At 43.6% G+C, this 25,265-nt stretch overlaps 1 protein-coding gene across 1 annotated transcript in view; it reads right to left on the bottom strand.

Moving 5' to 3' along the window:
* LOC121284843 (villin-1-like) overlaps window positions 1-25,265 on the bottom strand; it is a 53,177-nt gene that overhangs the window by 6,015 nt on the left and 21,897 nt on the right. Inside the window, exons 9-18 of the mRNA XM_041200638.1 lie at window positions 23,658-23,756; window positions 22,255-22,408; window positions 21,589-21,689; window positions 19,283-19,420; window positions 17,779-17,937; window positions 10,919-11,098; window positions 9,891-10,036; window positions 8,633-8,777; window positions 7,536-7,724; window positions 1,301-1,366 (exon numbers count right to left, since the gene is read on the bottom strand). Coding sequence (XP_041056572.1) covers window positions 1,301-1,366; window positions 7,536-7,724; window positions 8,633-8,777; window positions 9,891-10,036; window positions 10,919-11,098; window positions 17,779-17,937; window positions 19,283-19,420; window positions 21,589-21,689; window positions 22,255-22,408; window positions 23,658-23,756 — 1,377 coding nt within the window. The remainder of the gene's footprint in view (window positions 1-1,300; window positions 1,367-7,535; window positions 7,725-8,632; window positions 8,778-9,890; window positions 10,037-10,918; window positions 11,099-17,778; window positions 17,938-19,282; window positions 19,421-21,588; window positions 21,690-22,254; window positions 22,409-23,657; window positions 23,757-25,265) is intronic.

Genomic DNA, 25,265 nt, shown 5'->3' with positions numbered 1-25,265 from the left:
GAGCTATGCAATTCAATGACATTACCATCACTGAATCCCCCACTAGCAACATCCTGTGGGTTAGTATTGACCAGAAGAACTAGACCAGCCATATAAATACTGTGGCTTCAAGAGTAGGTCAAAAGGTTGCAAATTCTGTAGTGAGTAACTCACCTCCTGACTCCCCACAGCCTGTCCACCATCTACAAGGCACAAGTCAGGAGCATGATGGAATACTCTCCACTTGCCTGGATGAGTGCAGCTCCAACACTCAAGAACTTTGACACTGTCCAGGACAAAGCAACCCCTTGATTGGCACCCTATCCACAAACATTCACTCCCTCCACCACCGATGCACAGTGGCAGTGCGTCCCATCTACAAGATGGACTGCAGTAACTCACCAAGGCTCCTTCAACAGCACCTTCCAAACCCTCAACCCCTAGCACCTAGAAGAACAAGGGCAGCAGACACATGGGAACACCACTACCTGGAAGTTCCCCTCCAACTCACACACCATCCTGACTTGAAACTATATTGCCATTCCTTCACTGTCACTGGGTCAAAATCCTGGAATTTCCCACCCCTTCCCAACCCCCAACAGCACTGTGGGTGTGCAGACAGTGCATGGACTGCAGCAGTTCAAAGCAGCAGCTCATCACCAACTTCTCAATGTCAATTCAGGATGGACAATTTTGGTATAGCCAGTGATGCTCATATCCCATGAAAGAATAAGTTTTTAAAATCCAATTAATGCCAATTGCCTGCTCTTTCCCCATTTGGAATCCAATTTCCTTTTGAAAGTTCCTACTGAATCTGCTTCCACCACCCTTTCAGGCAGCGCCTTCCAGATCATAACTCACTGAGGTAAGAAAATTCTCCTTTCCTCATTAAATTCAGTAGTTATCTTTAACCTCTGTCCTTGGTGACTGAAAATTGATTTTCCTTATTTATGCCATCAAAACCTTTCATAATTTTGAACACCTCCATCAAATCTCCTCTTAACCTTCTCTACCCTCAGGAGAACAACCCCAGCTTCTGCAGACTCTCACCTATCAGAAGCCCCTCATCCCTGGTATCATTAGATTAAAATCTTTGCACCCTCACCAAGGCCTTGTTATCTTGTATAAATCAGTTCTGATGAAAGGTCATTGACCTGAAATATTAACCCAGTTCAGTTTTTCTCTCTATGAGTGTGCTACTGAGCATTTTCCAAGCATTTGTGTTGAAACCAAAAAGGGCTCCTTGTGTAAATGTTAAAGTTCAGAGTTGTCAAATTAACCATAACCCCCACTTACAGTTCGGCAGCGAAAATCTACTTACATCTATCAGTTCATCAACAATTCGAGGATCATCCAACCCAGTCTTCATCTCTTCATACTTTCCATCCTTTGGAAGGAAAGGAAGGAAAAAAGGGAAATGTTAATATTAAAATCCAGGCGCGCACAACATTCCCAGTGCAGTACTGTGAGAGTGCTGCACGGTTGGAGGTGCCATCTTTCAGATGTGACGTTAAATGGAGGCCCCACGTGCACTTCCAGGCAGATGTAAAGATCCCATGGCTAGTACTTCAAAAGAGGAGCAGCGGAGTTCTCCTAGTGTCCTGGATCCACATTTCTCTCTCAACCAAAAAAAATAACTTTTTAAAATTCTGATCATTTATTTCACAGCAATTTTTAAGAGTTTGTGTGGCTGCTGCATCTCCTACTTTGTAGCAACTACAGTACAAAATATTTGCAAAGTGCTTTGGTGACATCTTGAGATCATGAAAGTCACTATTTTGCCTTTGTTCTCCCAGAAATTGATTGGCTGCTTTGATGGCCAGAAAGACATTTTCATAGCATCTTACAGCATAGGAGGCTATTTGGCCCATTGTGTCTGTGCCAGACCTTTGAAAGAGCTATCCAATGAGTCCCACTCCCCCGCTCTTTCCCCCATAGCCCTGAAAATGTATCCAATTTCCTTTTTGAAAGTTATTATTCAATCTGATTGCACCACCCTTTCAGGCAGCACATTCCAGATTGCAACAACTTGCTGTTCAACAAAAAAATTCTCCCTCCTGTCTTGTGTGCCTATTTTAAACCTGTGTCCTTTTGTTACCCACAGTTGCTCTATTTTTAATTTATTCATTCATGGGATGTGGGTGTCGCTGGCTAGGCCAGCGTTTATTGCCCATCCTGAATTGCCCTTGTTCAGAGGGCATTTAAGAGTCAACCACATTGCTGTGGGTTTGGAATCACATGTAGACCAGACCAGGTAAGGACGGCTAATGTCCTTTAGGGATGGAAATCTGAGCCAGATGGGTTTTTACAACAATGGTTTCATGCTCATCATCAATCCCAGATTTTTATTGAATTCAAATTTCACCATCTGCTGTGGTGGGAATCGAACCAGATCCCCAGAGCATTGACCCTGGGCCTCTGGAGTACTAGTCCAGTGACAATACCACTATGCCCCTCTACCTTCTACACTCCAAGAACAATTCCAGGTTTGTGAGTCCCTACCCTGAAGTCAGTCATTCCTGGAACCACTTTAGCAAATCTCCTCTGCCCCTCTCCAAGGCCTTGATATCCTTCCTCAGGTGTGGTACCCAGAATTGAACAATACCCCCAGCTGAGGCAAAAACCAGTGATTTAGAAAAGGTTTTGCACAACCCTTTTACTCTAGGTCTCTAGATATGTAGCCAAGCTTCCCGTGTGCTTCTGAATGGCCTTATTAACTTGTCCTACCATATTTAGATCTATGTACACACACCCCCAGGTCTCTCTGTTCCTGCACCTCACGCCCCCTTAAAATTGAGTGTATCCCTGGACTCCCTTAGTGTCCAAATTTGTACTGTTCTCAGCCTAAAATATAGTCAATGACTGAGGAACCAGAGTCCTCTAAGGTAGACAACATCAGAGACAACCTCTCCTCATCTGAGTCCTAAATGGCTGACTCCTTAACCAGAGACCACAGACCCTAATATTAGACTCACCAGCCAGAGAAAAAACGACATTTACCCAATAAAGCCCCCTCAGAATTTTGTACATTTCAATGAGATTCTCTCTCATTCTCAACTTGAGAGAGTGCACCCAACCTAGTCAATCTCTCCTCATAAACAAACTCTCTCATATCCCAGGTATCAGCGCGAAGGACAAGTGAGGTGTTGCTGCTGGACACCAAGGTGATCCAGAGCGAACACGTCTGTAGCAAGTTGAGGAGCTGGAGTCTGAGCTGCAGACATTGCACCACATCATGGAGGGAGGGGGGGGGGGTAGGGGAGGAAGTGGAGATAAGGGAAGGGGGTTGGGGGGGTGGGGGGGGGCGCTGTGGATGTTACCTGGACGCTTTGCTCCAGGAGGCGGTCACACCCCTCAGATTAGGTCATTCAAATTTGGCCGGTGATCAGGGACAGGAGGGTGTGGCTGCAGGTGAAGCAGGTTTGTGGACCCAGGGGGGTGACGTTTGAGGAGCCTCGGTCACTGCAAATGCCCAACAGTTACGAGATTCTTGCAAGCTGTGTGGACAAGAACAGGGACTGCTGGAAGGATGGACAACTGTGGGAGCCATTCAAGTGGTGGGTGGGGGGGTGGCGGTGGTGGTGGAGGATAGATACTGTTCTCTGCAGTCATGAGTGTGGGTCCCGAAGGCTGTGTTGCCTGCCCGGTGTCAGGGTTAAGGACATCGCCTCAGGACCAGAGAGGAACAATCCAGTTATCGTCATTCATGTTGGGACTAACAACATTAATAGGACTAGAATGAAGGTCCTGCTGAAAGTTTGAACAGTTAGCAGCCAAATTAAAAAGCAGAACCTCCAAGCAAATAACCTCGGGATTACTATCTGAGCCACAGGCAAACTGGCATAGGGTAAATAAAGTCAAGGAGTTAAATGCATGGCTCAGAGATTGGTGTGGGAGGAATGGGTTTCAGTTCATGGGGCATTGGCACCAGGACTGGGGTAGAAGGGAGCTGTTCCGGTGGGATGGGCTTCACTTAAAACGTGCTGAGACCAGTGTCCTGGCGAATCGAATAACTAGGGCTGTAGAAGGCTTTAAATTAAATAAACAGAGTGGGGGATGGGAGGGTAGGGTTCTGGAGAGGGGATACTTAGGCTTACAAGGAAAAAGGATGTGGCGGCATTGCAGGGCAGCTGCTAAGATAGTGATACCCAGAATGTGACAGGAAGGGACAGAATGTATAAATACACAAAAAAGAAACATCAAATAGGGTGAAAGGGGGAAAAGATGGTAAAAAGGCAAAATTAATGGTTCTTGAATGCATGAGGTATTTGGAACAAGATAAATGAATTACTGGGACAAATGGGAGGTTAATGAGTACGATCTTACAGTTATTACGGAAACGTAATTTCAGGGGTGAGAGAATTTTTGAAAGGATAGGCAGGAAGGAAAGCGTGATGGGGTAGCTTTGTTATTACGAGATGGAATAAGTATGATAGCAAGGAATGATTTTGGATCGGAAGATGTAGAATCCATATGGATGAAGGGAAGAAATAACAAGGGGAAGACAACACTGGTGGGTGTAGTCTAAAGGCCCCATAACAATAGCTATACTGTACGGCAGAGAATAAATCAGCAGATAATGAGGGGATGTGAAAAAGGCAGTACATCAATCATGGATGACTTTAACCTTCATGGCAGAGTTAGCCACGAGCAATAATTCATAAGAGTGTATTTAGGACAGTTTCCTGAAACAATAGGTTGTGGATCCAACCAAGGATCAGGCTATTTTGGATCTGGTAATGTGTAATGAGGCAGGCTTAATAAGTGATCTCAGAGTAAAGGATCCCCTAGGATTCAGTGACCATAACATGGTAGAATTTAGCATTCAGTTTGAAAGTGAGAAACTTGGGTCAGAAACAACTGTGCTAAACTTAAATAAGGGTAATTACAAAGGAATGGGGACAGAGTTGGCTGGAGTGGATTGGGAAAGGAGTTTAACAGAAAAGACATTTGATGAACAATGGCAGATGTTTGAGAAAATAGTTCATGACTCACAACAAAGATATATCCTAGTGAGGAAGAAGGATTCTAGCAAAGGGATAAACCAGCTATGGTTAACCAAGTTAATTAATTGAAAGAAAAACATACAATGTGGCAAAGCTTAGTGGTAATCCAGAGGATTGGGAAAGTTTTAACAACAAAAAAGGTGACCAATAAAATAATAAAAAGGAGGGAGAAAATAAACTGAGGGTAAACTAGCAAGTAATATAAAAACAGACAGTAGGAGCTTCTTTAAATATATAAAAAAAGGAAGAGAGGCCAAAGTGAACCTAGGCCTCTTAGAGAATGAGGCTGGGGAAATAATGGGGAACGAGAAAATGACAGGAGTTGAATAAATACTTTGAGTCAGTCTTCATGGTCAAAGACACTAACAGCATTCCAAAAATACTAAATAATCAAGGGGCAAAAGTTGGGGCGGAGGGGGGGCGGTGGTGGGGTGGGCACAGGGAAGGAAATAAATACAATAACTATCACTAGAGAAAAAGTACTAGGGAAACTAATGGGGCTAAAGGCCGATAAGTCCCCTGGACCTAATGGGTTGCATCCTCGGATATTAAAGGAAGTAGCTACACAGATAGTGGATGCACTGGTAGTAATCTTCCAAGAGTCCTTAGATTCTGGAAAAGTCCCAGAGGATTGGAGAACTGCCAATGTAACATCCTTATTCAAAAAGGGAGGGAGACAAAAGACAGGAAACTGTAAGCTATTTAGCTTAACATCTGTCATTGAGAAAATGTTGGAGCCTATTATAAAGGATGTAATAGCAGAGTATTTACAAATGTACAGTCTATTTAAGCAGAGTCAACATGGCTTCATGCCTAACAAGGTGATTAAAATTCTTTGAGGTGGTAACAAGCAGGACAGATAAAGGGGAACCGGTTAAAGTGATATATTTGTATTTTCAAAAGGCTTTCGATAAGGTACCACACATAAGGCTACTTAATAAAGCTAAGAGCCCACAGTGTTAGGGGTAGTATATTAGCATGGATAGAGGATTGGCTAACTAATAGAAAACAGAGTTGGGATAAGGGGGGCATTTTCAGGATGGCAACCTATAACTAGTGGAGTGCCACAGGGATCAGTGCTGGGGCCACAATTATTTACAATTATTAATGATTTGGGAAGTGAATGTACTATCACCAAGTTTGCAAATGACACAAAAATAGGTGGGAAGGCAAATGGTGAGGATGACACAAGGAGTCTACAGAGGGAGAGAGACGGGTTAAGTGAGTGGACAAAAATTTGGCAAATGTTATATAATGTGGGAAAATGTGAGGTTATGCACTTGGCAGAAAGAAGAGAGGAGCTGAATATTATTTAAATGGATAAAGACTGCAGAAAGCTGCAGCAGAGAGATTTGGGAGTCCTCATGCATGAATCCCAAAAAGCTAACAAACAAGTTCAGCAGGTAATAGGGAAGGTAAATGGAATGTTGGCCTTTATTTCAAAGGGAATCGAATATAAAAATAGGGAAGTCTTGCTAAAACTCTACAAGGCAGTAGTTAGATCACACCTAGAATACAGTGAACAGTTTTGGTCCCCTTATCTAAGGAAAGATATACTGGCATTAGAGGCAGTCCAGAGAAGGTTCATTAGGTTGATCCCAGGGATGGAGGGATTTTCTTTTGAGGAAAGGTTGAGTAGGTTGGGCCTGTGCTCATTGGAGTTTAGAAGAATGAGAGGCGACCTTATTGAAACATATAAGATTCTTAAGGTGCTTGACAGGATAGATGATGAAGGTTGTTTCTCCTTGTGGGAGAGTCTAGGACCAGGGGGCATAATCTCAGAGTAAGGGGCTACCCATTTAAGATAGAGAAGAAATTCGTCCTCATCTCTGAGGGTAGTCAATCTGTGGAATTCTTCTGCAGAGGGCTGTAGAGGCTGGGTCATTAAATATATCCAAGGCTGAGATAGACAGATTTTTAATCAGTAAGGGAATCAAGGCTTATGGGGAAAAGGCAAGAAAGTGGAGTTGAGGATTATCAGATCAGCCATGACCTCATTGAATGGCAGAGCAGCCTCGATGGACAGAATGGCCAATTCTGCTCCTACATCTTATGGTAGAAGGTAAATTCTCTCGCATCCTGGGTTTCAGCATAACAAACAAACAAAACACTCTCATCCCAGGTATCAGTGTAAGTGAATCATCGTTCACCTCCTCTAAGGAAAGTATATCCTTTCTTAGGACAGGAGGCCAAAACTGTATACTCCATTCCAGGTGTGGTCTCATCAAAATCCTATACAATTGCAGCAAGGTTTCTTACTCTTGTGTTCATAGCTCCCTTTCAATAGAAGGCCAACTTATAGCATTTGCATTCTTAACTGCTTGTTGAACATGTAGGGCTATGGGGAGAATGTGGGCAAGTTGGTACTAGGCAGGTTACTCTGATGGAGAGCTGGTACAGACATGATGGGCCAAACAACCACCAACTCTTCTGTAACAATTCTGAAAGTCAGTGAAGCACCTTTTTGATGCAAATCGAGCTAGGTGGAAAGTTAATTGTCTGAAGTTCAAGTCCCGCGAACATAGATTACAAACGGCACCACCTACTTACATTCCACAGATGTTTGTCCCAGGCCATGAACCAGCCAGTGAAAGTTGGAGGTTCAAAGCCTTGCTTGACAATTAGAATTGGGGTGTCTGGGTCACGATTGCTTGGGTGGGTGTTGAGGTACTCCTGCGCTGTGACAACGGAATCCCCCTTCTCCTTTTGATTGGCTCCTTTACCGATCCACAGGAAAATCTGGCAAGTGGAGAAAGCAAACATTCAGCTTCCAGCTTCACTCAAACCGGCTAGGTCTGTAATCTGGGCAAAACAACTGGAGGGTGACCCACAACAGTATGAAGGTGGGCGATAGGATAGGCAGAAAGAAAATGTGGTCAGGTGGTTTGAATCTAAAGTGCAATCAACTATAAGATAGTCACTAATAAATCCAATAGGGAAATCAGAAGCTTCTTTACCCAGAGAGAATGGCCAGAATGTGGAAGTTGCTACCTCAGGGAGTAATCGAATAGTTTAGGGTGCATTTAAGTGGAAGCTGGATAAACACAAGGGAGGAAAGAATAGAAAGATGTATTGATAGGGAGAGATGAGAAAGATGGTAGGAAGCTTTGTGGAGCACAAACACTGACTTGAACCCAGTTGGGCCAAATGGCCTGTTCCTGGGCTGAGAATTCTATATAATTATACATGTTGTTAGGGCGGGAGGAGGAGCACATGCAGCATAAGCTAGTTGGACCAAATAGTGCTGTAAAATTCTACATTTCTACCAGGCAAGGACTAACTATGCATCATATTGAAAGATGCATGTTGCATATGAACATGGGAAGGCCATTCAGTCCTTTGAGCCTGTTCTGCCAATCAAGGCTGATGTGCATCTCAACTCCCTATACCCACTTTTGCATCCCTTATGCCCTTACCCAACAAAAATCTAATCAATCTATAACTATTGATTGTTACAATGAATAGAACACATGACCATGAAATGCCAGCACGTTACATTTCTACTGCTGCACAACCTTTGGGCCAGCTTCCCAGCTATATCCGGCAAACTCAGAACTGATCCAGGATCATAGATCTATTCTGATTACAGAGAGGAATATGGAAGGGCGTAGGAGGGCTTTTATGCATGATAATTTTATTTCATAAACCTGTTCCCAGGTGTCCAAAAGCATGACATCATCATCATCGAGGTCATTCTGGGAGAAGTCCACAATCTCCATGGCAACAAAACGCCCAGTCTGATTGGAGCATTCAAACAGGCGCGGAGCAACAGGCTGATACTCCTCTTGTAACCTGAAAGGAAGAGAGACTTTCTTGTCATTGCCAGGATAGTAGGTTGAGTGACCTCAATTACAAGAGTACAACCATCTTTACTGCCCATTTCTCCCAATTAAAAAGGAACAAGAAGCCATTGAGCCCCTCAGGCATGCTTCACCATTCAGTGATATGGGAATCATGGCTGATCTGTACCTTGACACCAAACACCAACTTTAGCTTCATATCCCTCAATATCCATACCCAAGAGAAAAAAAAAGCTCCATTGACCCCCACCCCCCTCAGTATCCAGTCTTTTTTTGGGAGGGGGGTGGGGGTTGGCAGCAGGAAAGGGGGGGGGTCAGGGCGGGGGGAGAAAGAGGATTCCAAATGTCCATAATCCCTTTATGCCAAAAATTTCCTTCTCAATTTTATTCCTAAATGGCTCATGTGCAGCCATGTTCTGGACTGGAGGAAATAGTTACTCTGTATCCACCCTATCAAATCCTTTAAAACCATCAGATTCACCTCCCAAACTTTTAAGCATAAATAAATACAAATCTGGTTCAAATAACTGATCCTCTAAGCTCAGGTATTCATTCTGGTCAACTCAAGTGGTCAATGTCAGCAGGAAGGAGGAATGTTCCACCTCATGTTTTTTAATGACTTGCATCAAGCTATTCCTGACCTATGGTTCAAAAAGTCAGTTTGACACAAACAGACTTGTATTTCTACATCTAGTGCTTTTCAAGGCTTTTAAAGACATCTCAAAGCACTTCACCTCAACAAGGGATTTTTGAAGTGTGATCATTGTTGTAATGTAGGAAATGCAGCAGCCTATTTGTGCACAGCAAGCTCCCACAAACAGCAATGTGCTTTTTTTTTAAAAAAAAAACAAAGTGATGTCGGATGATTGGCCCCAGACACCAGGGAAAGCTCCTCTTTTCTTCAAAAGAATGGGATCTTTCATGTTCACTGGAAAAGAGCAGACAGAACCTGAGTTTTAATGCTTCTCCAGAAAGACAGCAGCTCCGACAATGCATCGCTTCCTCAGTACTGCAGAGCCATTACGAACGGACAAGCATGATTCCTGCAGGACATACTTGCTCAATGTTATAAGAGTGACTTTTCTTCAGCAGGTAAGGGATGTACCTTTTACTGTTGGCATATGGTGCTTTCCCTCCAAGAGGGACCCAGAAATCAGCAGGTTCCTGGCCCTCATACACGTTTTGCTTGTCCTTCCTGGAGATGGTGTTAGCCACATGCTTTGCGATTTCTCTCTCGTCACCGCTGCATCCCTACAACACAATAGGGTTTACAGGAACCGTGAAGAGATATACAACTTGACCCTTCCTTCTCCCTCATTTTATTACTAATGTTCTTTCCTTCTACACAAGGAAAGCATCAAGTCTTCCCTTAGGCCATGAGGTCCCCATTCTAAAGGGGGCAAGGCGGATGCAGTGGAAAGTTAGATTGCTCGTGAAACCCAAAGCAGATGGGGCACCATCTGGTTTCTGGGATTGAAGCCCCAGATGAGAGACTTACTTCCATAAATTTCATCCCACTCCCATCGGAATCCAACCAGATCCACTTGGTCAATGAGACAGGAAGAGGGAGTGAAAGTTTGGGTGACAGGTGGTCAATGCCAGTCATTGGGGTGAGTGAGGGTGGGGAGGAGACGGGCCCAGGGCATGTGCGAGTCACCTAGGCTTCCCAGTGGTGAATGGAGAGGAATGAAAAGATTCTACACGTTGTAAGATACAAACATTGGCTCTACAGAAAAGAGTGAGGGAGAAAATAGAGAGCCTTTACTTGTTCACAATCAACTACAGGAAGCTAAGAAAAGAAGGTTCATTGTTCGCCATTTTTGAATCCACACGATTAGTTCATCCAGTGTTCCTTCCCCCACCAATCGCCCTGCTCCCATCCCATGTATAGGCCAGTGTGCTATGATGTAAACTCACTTCCACTTGTGACTGTGGTTACAGCTCGTTTGCAGGGACCAAACTAAGGGAAACAAATCTGAAGGGTCACGTGGACTCAGAAGGTTAACTCTGTTTCTCTCTGCAGTGCTGCCAGACCTGCTGAGTTTTACCAGCGTTTCCTGTTTTTATATAGTGGAAACATTGGAATGGCTAATGGATCCCATTGGTGCTGCCCAGAGTTTGAAGTATTCTCACCTTCCCATACCATAGGAAGCAACGGTCACTTGTCTTCAGCACAAAGACATCATTGGAGTTGAGGGAAGAGGAGCGTGCTGGGACTTCAAAGGCCTTGGTGCTGTACTCATCCTTACCACGAATCTGGAAGAGACGCACTGGGCGCTCTGGTTCCTCCTCGTCCGCCTTGGTGGTACCCCCCTGAAAAATACCAGAAGAATTGTCAACTCTACCAAAACAAAAAGTACCACCAGTCAGCCCAACATTCCAAATGGGTAGAATTGGCTTGGGCACATCAACTGCAGCATCAGAACTTAAGAGTAAACTGGAGACAACCGGATTTCAAATCTAGTCTTAAGTCATATTGGCAAACAAGTTGGACAAGGTTGGGAATCCAGGTGATTAATGTTCACTTGTTGCTTGAGCTGAAGAGGATGGAAGTCAGTTGCAGACAGATATAGATAGGTTGAGTGAATAGGTAAAAGTCTGGCAGATAGAGAATAATGTGGGAAAATGTGAAGTTGTTCACTTTGGCAGGAAGAATAAAAAAAGCAGAGTATTATTTAAGTGGAGAATGGCTGCAGAATTCCGAGCTGTAGAGGGATTTAGGTGTCCTATTGCACAAGTCACAAAATGTTAGTGTGCAGGTACAGAAGAAATTAAGGCGGCTAATGGAACGCTATCCTTTATTACAAGAGGGATTGAACATAAAAGTAAGGATGTTATGCTTCAGTTTTACAGGGCATTGGTGAGACTGCATCTCGAATACTCTGTACAGTTTTGGTCTCCCTATTTAAGGAAGGATGTAAATGCATTGGAGGCGGTTCAGAGGAGGTTTACCAGATTGATACCTGGAATGAGCGGGTTGTCTTCTGAGGAAAGGTTGGACAGACTGGGTTCATTTTCACTGGAGTTTAGAAGAGTGAGGGGTGACTTGATTGAAGTTTAGAAGATCCTGAATGATCTTGACAAGTTGGATGTAGAAAGGATGTTTCCTCTTTTGGGCGAATCCAGAACTAGGGGTCACTGTTTTAAAATTAGGGCTTGCCATTTTAGGACAGATGAGGAGAAATTTTCTGAAGGTTGTGCGACTTTGGAACTCTCCGCCTCAGAAGGCAGTGGAGGTGGGGTCATTGAATATTCTTAAGACAGAGATAGATAGATCCTTGTGGGAATCTAAGGTTATTGGGGGGTAGATGGGAATGTGGAATTCGAAACAGATCAGCCATGATTGTAATGAATAGTAGAGAAGGCTCGAAGGGCCGAATGGCCTACATCTGCTCCCATTTCATATGTAGACCTGCAAGGACAAGGGTGGGGTGCGTGTGATGGCCGAACTTGGAAAGATACAGGCAGGAGAGTTTGCAACAAGCTGAGGTTTAAAAGGAGAATGGGAGGTGGTAAAGTGCACGAGCAAGGGTTCCAATGGCAGATGAGCTGAGGGAGCAGTGAAAATAGGTCGTGACGGAGAGGATGTGGGATCTAAAGGTCAGCTGGGCAGGTGGGGTTGGGGAGGGACAAGGGTGCAAAAAGAAAGAAAGAGACTGTGGATGTTCAATACCTGCTGTGTCTCTGGAATGTCACTAACATATGAACTAGAAACAGGAGTTGGCCACTTGGCCCTTCATACCTGCTCCGCCATTCAATAAGGTCATGGCTGATTGGACTGTAATCTCAACCCCACATTACTGCCTAGCCACAATAAACTTTCTATGTAGCTCTACCTTAAAAATATTCAAAAGAACCTCCTTCCACTAACTTTTGAGGATGAGAGTTCCACAGACACTCAGCCTTCTTGAGAAAAAAAATTCTCTTCATCTATCTTAAAAGAGCGATACCTTATTTTTAAACAGTGACCTCCTAGTTCTAGATTCTCCCACAAGAGGAAACATCCTCTCCAAATTCACCCTGTCAAGACCCCTCAGGATCTTATGTTTCAATCAAGTCGTCTCTTACTCAACTCCAGCTGATACAAGTTCTGTTGAAGGGTCATGCGGACTCGAAACGTCAACTCTTTTCTTCTCCGTGGATGCTGCCAGACCTGCTGAGTTTTTCCAGGTAATTCTGTTTTTGTTCCAGCGGATACAAGCCTAGTCTGTCCAATCTTTCCTCATAAGACAACCCGCCCATTCCTAGTATTAGTCTATTAAACCTTCTCCAAACTGCTTCTAATGCATTTACATCTTTCCTTAAATAGAGATACCCCTGTACTGTACACAATATTCCAGATGTGGTCTCACCAGTGCCCCTTACAAATGAAGCATAATCTCCCTTCTTTTGTAATCAATTCCCTCTCAAAAAAATAACATTCCATTAACTTTCCTAATTACTTGCTGTACCTGCATACTGGCCTTTTGCGATTCATGCACTAAGACACCCAGGTCCCTCTGCATCCCAGAGTTCTGCAATCTCTCACCATTTAGATAATAAGTTTTTTCTTTATTCTTCCTGCCAGAATGAACAATTTCACATTTGCCCACATTATACTCCATTTGCCAGATCTTTGCCCCCTCACTTACCCATGTCATTTTGTAGCCTCCTTATGTCCTCTTCATAATTTACTTTTCTACCTATCTTTGTCGTCAGCAAACTTAACCATTCTTTCGGCCCCTTTATCCAACCATTTATACAAATTGTAAAAAAAGTTGAGGCCCCAGCACTGATCCCTGTGGCACACCACTTGTCATATCCCACCAACCAGAAAAAGATCCACCTTATGCCTCCTGTTTCCTGTTAGCCAGCCAATCTTCTATCCATGCCAATATGTTACCCCATACATCATGAGCTTTTATTTTCTGCAATAACCTTTGATGTGGCACCTTATCAAATGCCTCTGGGAATCCAAGTACAATACATCCACTGGTTCCCTTTATCCACATCAGCACACGTGACTCCTTCAAAGAACTTAATAAATTGGTTAAACAGGATTTCCCTGTCATAAAATCATGTTGACTCTGCCTGATTGCCCTGCTATAACATCTTTAATAACAGCCTCTAACATTTTCCCTATGACAGATGTTAAGCTAACTGGCCTGTAGTTTCCTGCCTCCCTCCCTTTTTGAATAAAGGAGTTACATTTGCTGTTTTCTAATGGAACCTCCCACAAATCTAGAGAATTTTGGAAAATTAAAACCAATGCATCAACTATCTCACTAGCCACTTCTTTCTAGACCTTAGTGTGAAGTCCATCCAGACCTGGGGATGTGTCAGCCACAGCCCCAACAATTTGCTCAATACCACTTGCCTGTTGATTGTGATTTTCCCAACTTCCTCCCTCGCATTTCCTGATTTACAGCTATTTCTGGGATGTTACACATGTCCTCTATAGTGAGAGCCCAACCTGTTTAATTCATCTACCATCTCCCTACTTTCCATTATCAATTCTCCAAATGCACTCTATAGGACCAAGGCTCACTTTGTTAACTCTATTCTTATTTAAATAAATATAGAAACTCAGTATTAGTCTTTATATTACTAGCTAGTTTCCTCTTGAATTCTAATTTTTCCCTCTTTACTAATCTTTCAGTTGTTCTTTGCTGCTCATATTCTTTCCAATCTTGACCTGCCACTCATCTTTGCATAATTATGTGCTTTTTAAGTTTGATACTGTCTTTAACTTGGTGGGCCCTCCCCTTGGAATTTTTCTCTCCCATTGGAATGTATATATAGTGTATTCTGTATTCTGAAGTGTCCCCTTAAATGTCTGCCACTGAACCTTTATTGACCTATCCCTTCCCTTAACCCAATTTGCCAGTTCATTTTAGCTAGCTCTGCTTTCAGGCCCTCATAATTGCTAGCCTTGGATACACTCATTTCTCCTCCAAATGAATGTTAAATTCAATCATATTATGATCACTGCTGCCCAGGGGTGCCTACACTAGGTGGTTATCAATTAATCCTATCTAATTGCTCAATACCAGGTCTAGTATAGATCTCTCTCTGGTTGGTTCTAAGAAACTATCCTGAAACTGGAGGAACTGAATAGGTACTTTGCGTCAGTCTTCACGGTGGAAGACACGAGTAACATCCCCAAAGTTCAAGAGAGTCGGGGGGGCAGACGTGAGTATGGTGGCCATTACCAAGGAGAAGGTGCTAGGAAAACTGAAAGGTCTGAAGGTGGATAAATCACCTGGACCAGATGGATTACACCCCAGGGTTCTGAAGGAGATAACTGAAGAGATAGTGGAGGCGTTGGTGATCTTTCAGGAAACACTGGAGTTAGGGAGGGTCCCAGGGGACTGGAAAATCGCTAATGTAACCACCATTTAAGAAGGGAGTGAGGCAAAAGACGGGAAATTACAGGCCGATTAGCCTGACCTCAGTCGTTGGTAAGATTTTAGAGTCCATTATTAAGGATGAGATCTCAGAATACTTGGAAGTGCTTGGTAAAATAAGGCAAAGTCAGCATGGTTTCATCAAGGGGAGGTCATGCCTGACAAATCTGTTAGAATTCTTTGAGGAGGTGACGAGTAGGTTAGACAAAGGAGAACCAATGGATGTTATCTACTTGGACTTCCAGAAGGCCTTTGACAAGGTGCTGCACAGGAGGCTGCTCAGTAAGATAAGAGCCCAAGGTGTTAGAGTTACTAGCATGGATAGAAGATTGGCTGTCTGGTAGGAGACAGAGAGTGAGGATAAGGGAGTCCTTCTCAGGATGGCGGCCGGTGACTAGTGGAGTTCCGCAGGGGTCTGTGTTGGGACCACAACTTTTCACTTTATACATTAATCTAGATGAAGGAACTGAGGGCATTCTGGCTAAGTTTGCAGATGACACAAAGATAGATGGAGGGACAGGTAGTATTGAGGAGGCGGGGAAGGTGCAGAAGGCTTTGGACAGGTTAGGAGAATGGGCAAAGAAGTGGCAGATAGAATACAACATGGGAAGTGTGAGGTCATGCACTTTGGTAGGAAGAATAGAGGCATAGACTATTTTCTAAAAGGGGAAAGATTTCAGAAATCTGGAGTGCAAAGGGACTTGGGAGTCCTAGTCCAGGATTCTCTTAAGGTTAACTTGCAGGTTGAGTCTGTAGTTAGGAAGGCAAATGCAATGTTGGCATTTATTTTGAGGGGACTAGAATATAAAAGCAGGAATGTGCTGCTGAGCTTTAAGGCTCTGGTCAGACCACATTTAGAATATTGAGAGCAATTTTGTGCCCCGTATCTCAGGAAGGATGTTTTGGCCCTGGAGAGGGTCCAGAGGAGGTTCACGAGAACGATCCCAGGAATGAAAGGCTTAACCTATGAGGAACGTTTGAAGACTCTGGGTCTATACTCGATGGAGTTTAGAAGGATGAGGGGGGATCTGATTGAAACTTACAGAATACTGAAAGGCCTGGATAGAGTGGACATGGGGAAGATGTTTCCGTTAGCAGGAGAGACTAGGACCCGAGGGCACAGCCTCAGAGTAAAGGGAAGACCTTTTAGAACAGAGATGAGGAGAAACTTCTTTAGCCAAAGAGTGGTGAATCTATGGAATTCATTGCCATAGAAGGCTGTGGAGGCCAGGTCATTGAGTGTATTTAAGACTGAGATAGATAGGTTCTTGATTGGTAAGGGGATCAAAGGTTACGGGGAGAAGGCGGGAGAATGGGGTTGAGAAACTTATCAGCCATGATTGAATGGCGGAGCAGACCTGATGGGCCGAATGGCCTAATTTCTGCTCCTATGTCTTATGGTCTTTGCCTATCTGATTTCCCCAGTCTATATGTAGATTAAAATCCCCCATGATTATTGCTGCACCTTTCTGACAAGCTCCCATTATCTGTTCTTTTATACTCTGTCCTACAATGTAGTTACAATTAGGGGGCCTGTACACCACTCCCACAAGTGATTTCTTGCCTTTATCTTTCCTCACCTCAACACAAACCCCTTCTACTTCCTGGTTTTCTGAACTTGTGTCATCCCTCTCTAATGTGCTAATGCCATCATTGATTAACAGAGCCGCCCCTCCACCTTTTCCTAACTTCCTGTCCTACATAAATATTATATACCCTTCAATATGCAGGTCCCAATCTGTCACCTCGTAGCATGTCTCCAACTGCCATCAAATTGTACTTACTTCTATCCATTTGCGCTATCAGTTCATCTGTTTTGTTTTGAATGCTGCGTGTTAGATATAGAGCCTTAAAAGTTTGTCCTTTTGTTATTTTTGTACCCTCTAGCCTTACCTGCTGAATTACTCTGCAATAATCTTTGGTGTGGCACCTTACCGAATGCTTCCAGGAATTCCAACTACAGTCCACTGGTTCCTGTTCATCTACAACACGTGACTCAAAGAATTCCAATAAATTGATTAAACACTATTTCCCTTTCACAAAACCATGTTGACTCTGCCTGATTGCCTTGAATTTTTCTAAGTGCCTTGTCATAACTTCTTTAATAATAGCTTTTATCATTTTCTCTATGACAGATGTTAAGCTAACTGGCCTGTAGTTTCCTGCTTTCTGTCTCCCCCCCCCCTTTATGAATAAAGGAGTTACATTTGCTATTTTCTAATCTAAATGGAACTTTTCCCAAATCTAGGGAATTTTGAAAAATTAAAACCAATGCATCAACTATCTCACTAGTTGCTTCCTTCAAGACCTTAGGGTGAAGTCCATCCAGACCTGGGGATGTGTCAACTGCAGCCCCAACAATTTGCTCAATACCACTTCTCTGTTGATTGTAATTTTCCCGAGTTCCTCCCTCCCATTTCCTGGTTTACAGCTATTTCTGGGATGTTACTCATAATGATTATAGTGAAAAACCGATGCAAAATACCAGTTTTATTCATCTGCCATCTCCTTATTTTCCATTGTTAATTTTCCAGACTCACTTTCTATAGAAAGACCACACACACAAAACCTAAACTTCTTGCCCTTTTCCCACGATATCCAAGTTACCTCAAAAACTACAAGTTTGCCTTGGAAAATGGCCATCAGGTGTTTTGGTTCCTTCCCCATGGTGACTCGGACTTGTACAGGCTCTCCATTGTACTGCTGGTCTAAGTTAACCGCCTGGTAGGCAGAGGCGGTGATGTCCTTCTGACTAGCGGATTTACCCTGACAGGAAACAAGAAAAAGGAAAAACAGATCAAAATGGCCTTCTAGCTTTTTAGTGAAGCATAAGTCACCTCTCACACACCTTCTATATTAAAGAATGAATAATAACATTAGAAATAGGAAAAGTAGACCATATGGCGCCTTAAGCTTGCTCTGCTATTCTGAGAGATCATGGCTGGTCTTCAATATCCAATTTCCAAATTACAAGGAGTGTCCATGCATGCTAGGATCCCTCAGCATTTAGAGCATTAATGGGGTTATTTGATTGAAGTTTCGAGATATTAAAAGGAAGTGATGGAGTAGATTGGAAGAAACTACTTCTGCCAATCAGGAATCTAGGTATAGGGGGCAGAGTCTAAAAGATAGAACCAGACCTTTCAGGAGTAAAATTAGGAAACACTTTTATAAGCAAAGATCTGGTAAGTTTGGAACTCTCTTCTGCAATAACTTGATGCCTGATCCAATTGTTGGAATTAAAACTGGAGACTGGATAACAAAAATCTATCAAAGATATTAAGGGATATGGGACAAGGATAGGTATGAGGAGTTAGGTCGAGGGGCAGCAACAATCTCGTTGAATGGCAGAACAGGCTTGAAGGGCTGAATGGCCTCTTTCTGTTCCCATGTCCTCCATAAGAATAATTTCATTCCCAAGTTCTACCAATGTCTCCCTTCTCCAGAGTCTTGCTCAGGTGGCCAATATTCATATCAGCTCAAAGAGTGTGTGTTGGCTGTGTCCTCAACCATAAAGTCTTCACCGTTAAGTCCCAATGCACACACTATTCTGGAGTTGACAACCCTGGTTGGACCTTTTCCGGTAGGTTTTGCCACAACCACAATTTTCAGCATCTCCATTTTTAAAAAAAATTAAAAATTATATTCAAAGCAAACTAAAAAAAATCCACAATTCTTCTTACTCACTGATTTTCCACATGGATTTTGCTCACTGCAGCATCCACAAAGTTCATCCCAATTCCCTTGAGTCTCCAGGACAGATCTGGAGGGTTGGCAACCATAACCCTAATCCTGCCTTCATCACCCAGAGCCATCTACTCATATTGCTGGGACCATCCAACGAAACAGAAGTCGCATACTCCCGGTGTCTATGGCTCAAAGTGGTGTCTGAGCCATCGTGGTGGGAGCTTAATTCTTTTTGAGAGGTTGGAGGGAAGGCTAGTCAGACATGTGGATCCCAGAAGAGACAGGCCTTTTATGTGTATTACCCTCTTCCTAAAATTTCTCATTCTTGCTCAGTAAAACTCTCCAAACACCTTTTAAAGGTTCCAACCTGTAACTCACTCCCAGGCTAACTCTGAATTATAAGAGAGTGTAGAGTCACACAGACCTGCCAGATGTAGAGGATGTAGTGAAGTTTGTTACTGACAGTGTAGGTGTACAGAATCAGGTAGCATTTTCCACTGTAGAAATGTCCATGCCATCTCTTCTCCACAGGTTCCAACTCCAGGTCCCTAATCACCCACTCCTAGGAACAAATCAGATTGGTCATAGTGAAGAGAAAGATGTCACAGATTGCAGATTTCATTTCTATTACTTAAGTGAGCAAAGCCAAAACTGCATTAGGTTCCATTGCCATCCTGGCTTATAGGCTGCAGTGATAGTGGGACTACAATCTCAGTGCCTCACTGGTTAAGGAGAGAATTTTCATGCTATCCAGTGATCTCTGTTGGAAGAGCCAGCACATGATGTTGGGTGAGCACAACACCGAGCTCAGCTGTTGGCAGGTTGTGACCAACTAAGGACTACCCACAAATGAGTATTTGGACAGGTTGCTAGAGGACTGCTGCTTTTGTTTGTATCGCAGAGTCCACAGCTTCTGGGGAAGGCAGAAAAAACTAGAGAGAGAAAAATGATTCAACATTCTCTCGCCATCAGACGAGTCTAAAGCTGCAGCTTTGGACAAAGATCAATGCCAGCTCAACTACTCAAAGCCACAGGTTCATCGTAAAAACACATTCAACTGTCCTCTTGACTTGCAAGGAATTTGATTTCTTCCCAATGTTCTCAGGTCTGTTCCTCACTAGACCAGCAAACAGCCCTAAGCGCCAGGTCTGAACTGCAGCACAGTCAGGTGCTGACCTTGCTAGGTGGTGTGGAAGACACAGACAATATTCAGTCTTAAATCATAAGGGGGAGGGTCTCTGGGGAAGAGGAGAAAAAGGAGGCAAAAAGAAAAGTGAAATCTGAAACGTTTGCATACAGTTCCTGAAAACTGACCATTGATTGGAGATGTTTCTTTTTTTAATGGTGCACAGAGGCCGTCAACATTGTAGCTGAGATAACTTTATTAATAACACATTTTCCTAACATGAACCTACCTGCAGTGTCTGAACTCTATCAAGATAGGCTCCAACATGTACTGACCTTCAAACCCCAGGTCAGGTGACCCTGTATAAATTACCATATATTATCTAATACTGGAGTCCATGTCCATAATCAGCTATTATGACAAGAGAGAGAAGGAAGCCTCTAGTCTCTCACCCCTCCCACTACTCAAAGCAATGTGACATATCTAAAACCGACCAATTCACTGTTTAATAGTTATGCAAAACCCACAGCTGAATACACTGCGCCTGCTTGGAATGTTGGACTTACCAAAGAGCAGATGAATGAGCTCAAAAGCACTGAAACTAGCACTGAATCTGATCCATACCAAAGCTACTGTGATACTACTGAATGTGTGTTCCCCAGCTGAAAGGCAGAGGCAGCTCTGTCTGGGCTCCACTGGAAAACTCTCGAATCCCACCTCCCACTGCTACTACCCCTTGCCACAACCACACAGTAAATGTGCGATGGAATTGAGAAAAGACACCACTCTACAAGATATGGAATGAAAAAAAAAACTACACAACAGTCCAAATCTCCTACTTTATAAATCTCAGAATGGTCTGTAAATGATTGAGAATTTAATTAATTCAACCCCAGCCTATGATTGATGGACTTTCATACAAAACGCAGAGTGCAGGAGACCTTTCATTTCTGTTTTGTAAATTAAGGAGACCCGCAATTTGCAACACATTGTAATTAGTTGTATGTTGAAGTCATAATTGGGAATACTCTATTTTTATTTTAGTGATTGTCTATTACATAATTACATGTCTTATTTGCATTGTCATCACAACTCAGCACCTGCCACCATGATGATCTTTCAGTAAACCAATTATCAAAGTGCCCTTGTCTCAGAACCACCAACTAAATAGTTCTACACGTCAGCATTGAGGCCTGTAGCCTCGACAACTTGCATTTGGACAGTGCCTTTAACATGGTAAAGCATCCCAAAAAGAGGGAGACAGGGATGCTAATCAAACAACATTTGACAATGAGCCACACGGGGAGACATTAGGATCGGCAACCAAAAGCTTGGTCAAAGTAGTTGATTTCGAGGAGTGTTGGCAGAGGGGCAGAATTTCAGAGCTTAAAGCCCCAGACAGCTGGTACCATGACAGGAGTGAAGTGTGTGGAGTTGTAATGGACAAAAGACCAGAATTGGAGGAGAGCACAGATTGGAAAAGTTGTTGGGCTGGAGGGGTTTACAGAGATCAGGAATGGGGGAGGCCAAGGAAAGATTGGGACACAGGAGGAGCGAGAATTTAAATTTCATCGAGTAGGTTGTGTAGGAACATGCGGCAGTACCTCTACATCACCAGAACCGTCGTCCACCATCATCTCACGGGCTGCAACCTCAGGCTTGGCATGCATCGCCATGGCATTAAACTTCACCTGCTCCACTTTGGCTGGAAAACAAGTGCAGGGGAGAAATATAGAATGGTTACGGCACAGAAAGAGGTCATTTGGTCAATCTTGTTTCATGTGGTTCTCTGCAAGAGCAACTCAGCTGTTCCCACTCCCCTGCCTTTTCCCTCTATTCAGACAGTTATCCAATTCCTTTTTGAAAGCCACAACTGAATCTGCCGCCAGCACACTCTCAGGTACTACATTCCAGATCTTAACCTCTGGCTGTGCAAAAAAAAAAGATTTGCCGCATGTCACCTTTAGTACTTTGCCAGTTAAATGAAAATGATGCCCTCTGGTCCTCCACCACTGTCAACAGGAACAGTTTCTCACCATCTACTCTGTCCAGACCCCTCATGATTTTGAACACCTCTATCAAATCTCTCAAAATTTTCTCTTCTCCAAGGAGGAGAACCCCAGCTTCTCTACTTTTTCCATGTCATGGAAATTCCTCATCTCCTGGATCATGCTCAAAGTCATGTAGCCAGTCAACCCCACCAGCATCCCCCCAGCCCACCAAAAACACTGCCAGTCAAGTCTGCCCCACCCTGGTACAGGCTCACGTACCGATTTTGCCAACGCTGTGAGTTCTGCCCAAGCCAATGGTCTGATGCTTCACCGTCCACTTCTGAAAAAGCTGTTTAAATAGAGCCGACTCCGCACCATCATTTTCCAACTCAACGTTCACGGACTCACAATAACCTTTAGCTTTAATGAAACCCTGAGAACAGAATATTAGAATTATTCAAAAACTGGAGTGGTCAATTCCTAAAGACATTACTTGCATTTATATAGCACCTTTCGGGACCTCAAGACCTCCCAAAACACTTTACAATGCTGAAGTATTTAATTGGCTGTAATGTAGGAAATACAGCAGCCAATTTGCATGCAGCGAGCTCATACAAGCAACAATATAAAAATAAGCAGATAATTATTTTTTAGGTTGGTTGAGGGACATATGTTGGCTAGAGCGAACAGGGAGAACTCCTCAGCTCTTCTTCAAAGAGCGCCATGGAGTCTCTGCACATCCACAGCATTAGTTTATCATCTCACCCAAAGATGGCATCTCTAACAATGCTGGACTCCCTCAGTATTGTAGTGGAGTGTCAACCTAGATTTGTGCGCTCGAACCTTGGAGTAGGATTTGAACCCAGAATCTCGTGACTCAGAGGCAAGAGCCACAGTTGACTTTCACTTGTTCTATTCCAACTTTAATCCATTCCAATCACTTGCTTCTGAAAAGGCTGATGTATTTGTAAGTGTTTCCTTCTGAAGGACTTACCAAATAATCAAAGTTCTCTGAAGAATATTCACCAGTATGCACTTGAATGTCTTTATAATTAGATATAAAACTGACCATTGCTTTAAAGATCCAATCTTAATTTACCAGTTCAGTGATCATTATATCTAGATGGGTTTTGGATTTGGTTGGGATGGTATACATTGTGATAAACAAAGGGTCAATTGTGTGAAACAGGCTTGATGGACTTGATGGTCTTTTCCTGACTACCATTGTTTGTTTATTAAACAGGGTCAGAGCTATAGGCTACTATTACTAAACATGAAGGGGAAAAAAAAAAATCAAGACCACCACCACCAGAGGGACTGCAGCAATTCAAGGCAGTGGCTCACCACCTCCCCAAGGAAAACGAGGAATGGCCGATACACCCCAGCCTTGCCAGCAGCACCCTGAAAACAGATCCTTTTTAAATCCTAATCCGGACTTAAACATGGGTCAAAAAGCCATTCATGTCAATGTAAAGAAGTTCCATCATTTAAACAACTCCAGGCAATGAACACATTTTATTGCTCATCTCTCCCAGGATTCCGATCCATCTTTTACATTGACTGTCATTACCTCAGCTTAGTCCCTGCTAAAAATGAGAAGTTGAAGGAGGATCTAAAGCCAGAATTCTTAAAGTGGCAAGTGCCTCACATTGGCGAGGAGGTGCGAGATGTGCTGTACTCACCATCGCTCTGGTTAGAGACGACTGACGCTCTTGTTGGGAAGCCTTCTTGCCCTTCCACACAAAGATTTTAATTCCACTTTGGTCTACAATGTAGCAATCCTAAAAAAAATAATTAAACAGGTTTAAAATTTAACATTGCTTTGCATTTTCAAAAAGGAAAGCATGTTTTCTGTAACTCAGACCCTCCCGCAGTGTCTTATAGTCAACAAATTTTTTTGGCAGTGTTGTAACCTAGAAAATGCAGCAGCCCATTTGAGCACATGCAGCAAGCACCCACAAACAGCAGTGTTCACTAAAATGCTTTATGTGATGTTCGATGAGGGATAAATATCGGCCAAGATATTGGGTAGAATTCCCCTGCTTTTCTGCAAAATAGAAAGTGTAGGAGCTTTTCTGTCCACCCAAAACATAATGGATTTGGCTCCGTTTAACGCTTGTCTGAGAGACGCCTTCTCCACCCCATACTGCACTGAGTTTGTCAGCCTGGAGTATGGGCTGGAGTGGGACTTGAACCCATGATCCTTTGACTCTGTGGCAAGAGTGCTACACACTGAGCCACAGCTAGGTGGAATTTCTAGCCTAGACTGTCCCTTTGCCAGCCTTGTCTCAATTGTAGTGGGTCAGGTCAGGGGTTGAGGGGGGTGGGGGGGGGGGGGGGTGGTGGGTGGGTGTGGTGAGTGTCAGGTTGGGGGTAGGGGGGGGGGGGTGAGTGAGGTGGTGGTGAGGAAGACTGGTGGATGCGGAGAGACCCAAAATGTTGCCATAACATAAGATTAAATAGGAACTTTCAAAAGGGAGTTGGTTAAACACTTGGAGGGACAGTTACAGGTTTAAGGGAAAGAGCAGGAAAATAGGATTAACTGGATTGCTCTTTGAAAGAGCTGACCAAGACTCAATGGGCTGAGTGGCCTCCTCCTGTGCTGTATATTTCTACAACTCAAGGCAAGAGCAGAATCCCCAACACAAACCCAGGAATTTGTACTGAAAGAGCAAATAGTGATATGAGTGATTCAACAGTTAGGGAGAGAAAGACAGGCATCTTTGCAGTTGCAGACGTGAATCCAGGATGGTGTGTTGCCCCCCCCACCAACGCCAGCGCCAGGGTCAAGGGTGTCTTGGAGCAGCTGCAGAGGACCCTGGGATGGAGAGTGTGTGAACAGTCACAATCCGCACTCATTGATGCAAGAAGCACGTAATGAAGGATTGGCGTTCAACAGTCTGAAATACAACGTCAATGTACGGATCTATTTCTTCAGTCCTGTTTACTGCCATGCAGGCATCTGTCCCGATCCAAGTCAAAGAGAGGATATCAAGGCCACGCCAAATTAAGATGTGGACGATTTTCGAAAGGAGGTCTGGATCTCTTCACTGGGACAAGAACTTACCTTCCCAATTTTGCTGAAATGTCTTCGTCGCTAAGGGACTTGTTGAGAAAGGACGTGTCTTCCTGTGGCAGGAAGACCACCAATACCTCGCCGAAGCACCGAAACACTCATCATCAGGGAGATAAATACCCTGGAGATAGATGTGCCCCAGAAAAGGTCTGGGAACACACTTAATATAAAAAGGCAAACTAGTTGCATTTGCTTCAAAATCTGTCCGTAGTAC

Source organism: Carcharodon carcharias, chromosome 12, assembly GCF_017639515.1.
Source record: "Carcharodon carcharias isolate sCarCar2 chromosome 12, sCarCar2.pri, whole genome shotgun sequence".
NCBI classification, from domain to species: Eukaryota; Metazoa; Chordata; class Chondrichthyes; order Lamniformes; family Lamnidae; genus Carcharodon; species Carcharodon carcharias.
This window is presented reverse-complemented; position numbering and strand designations above follow the sequence as displayed.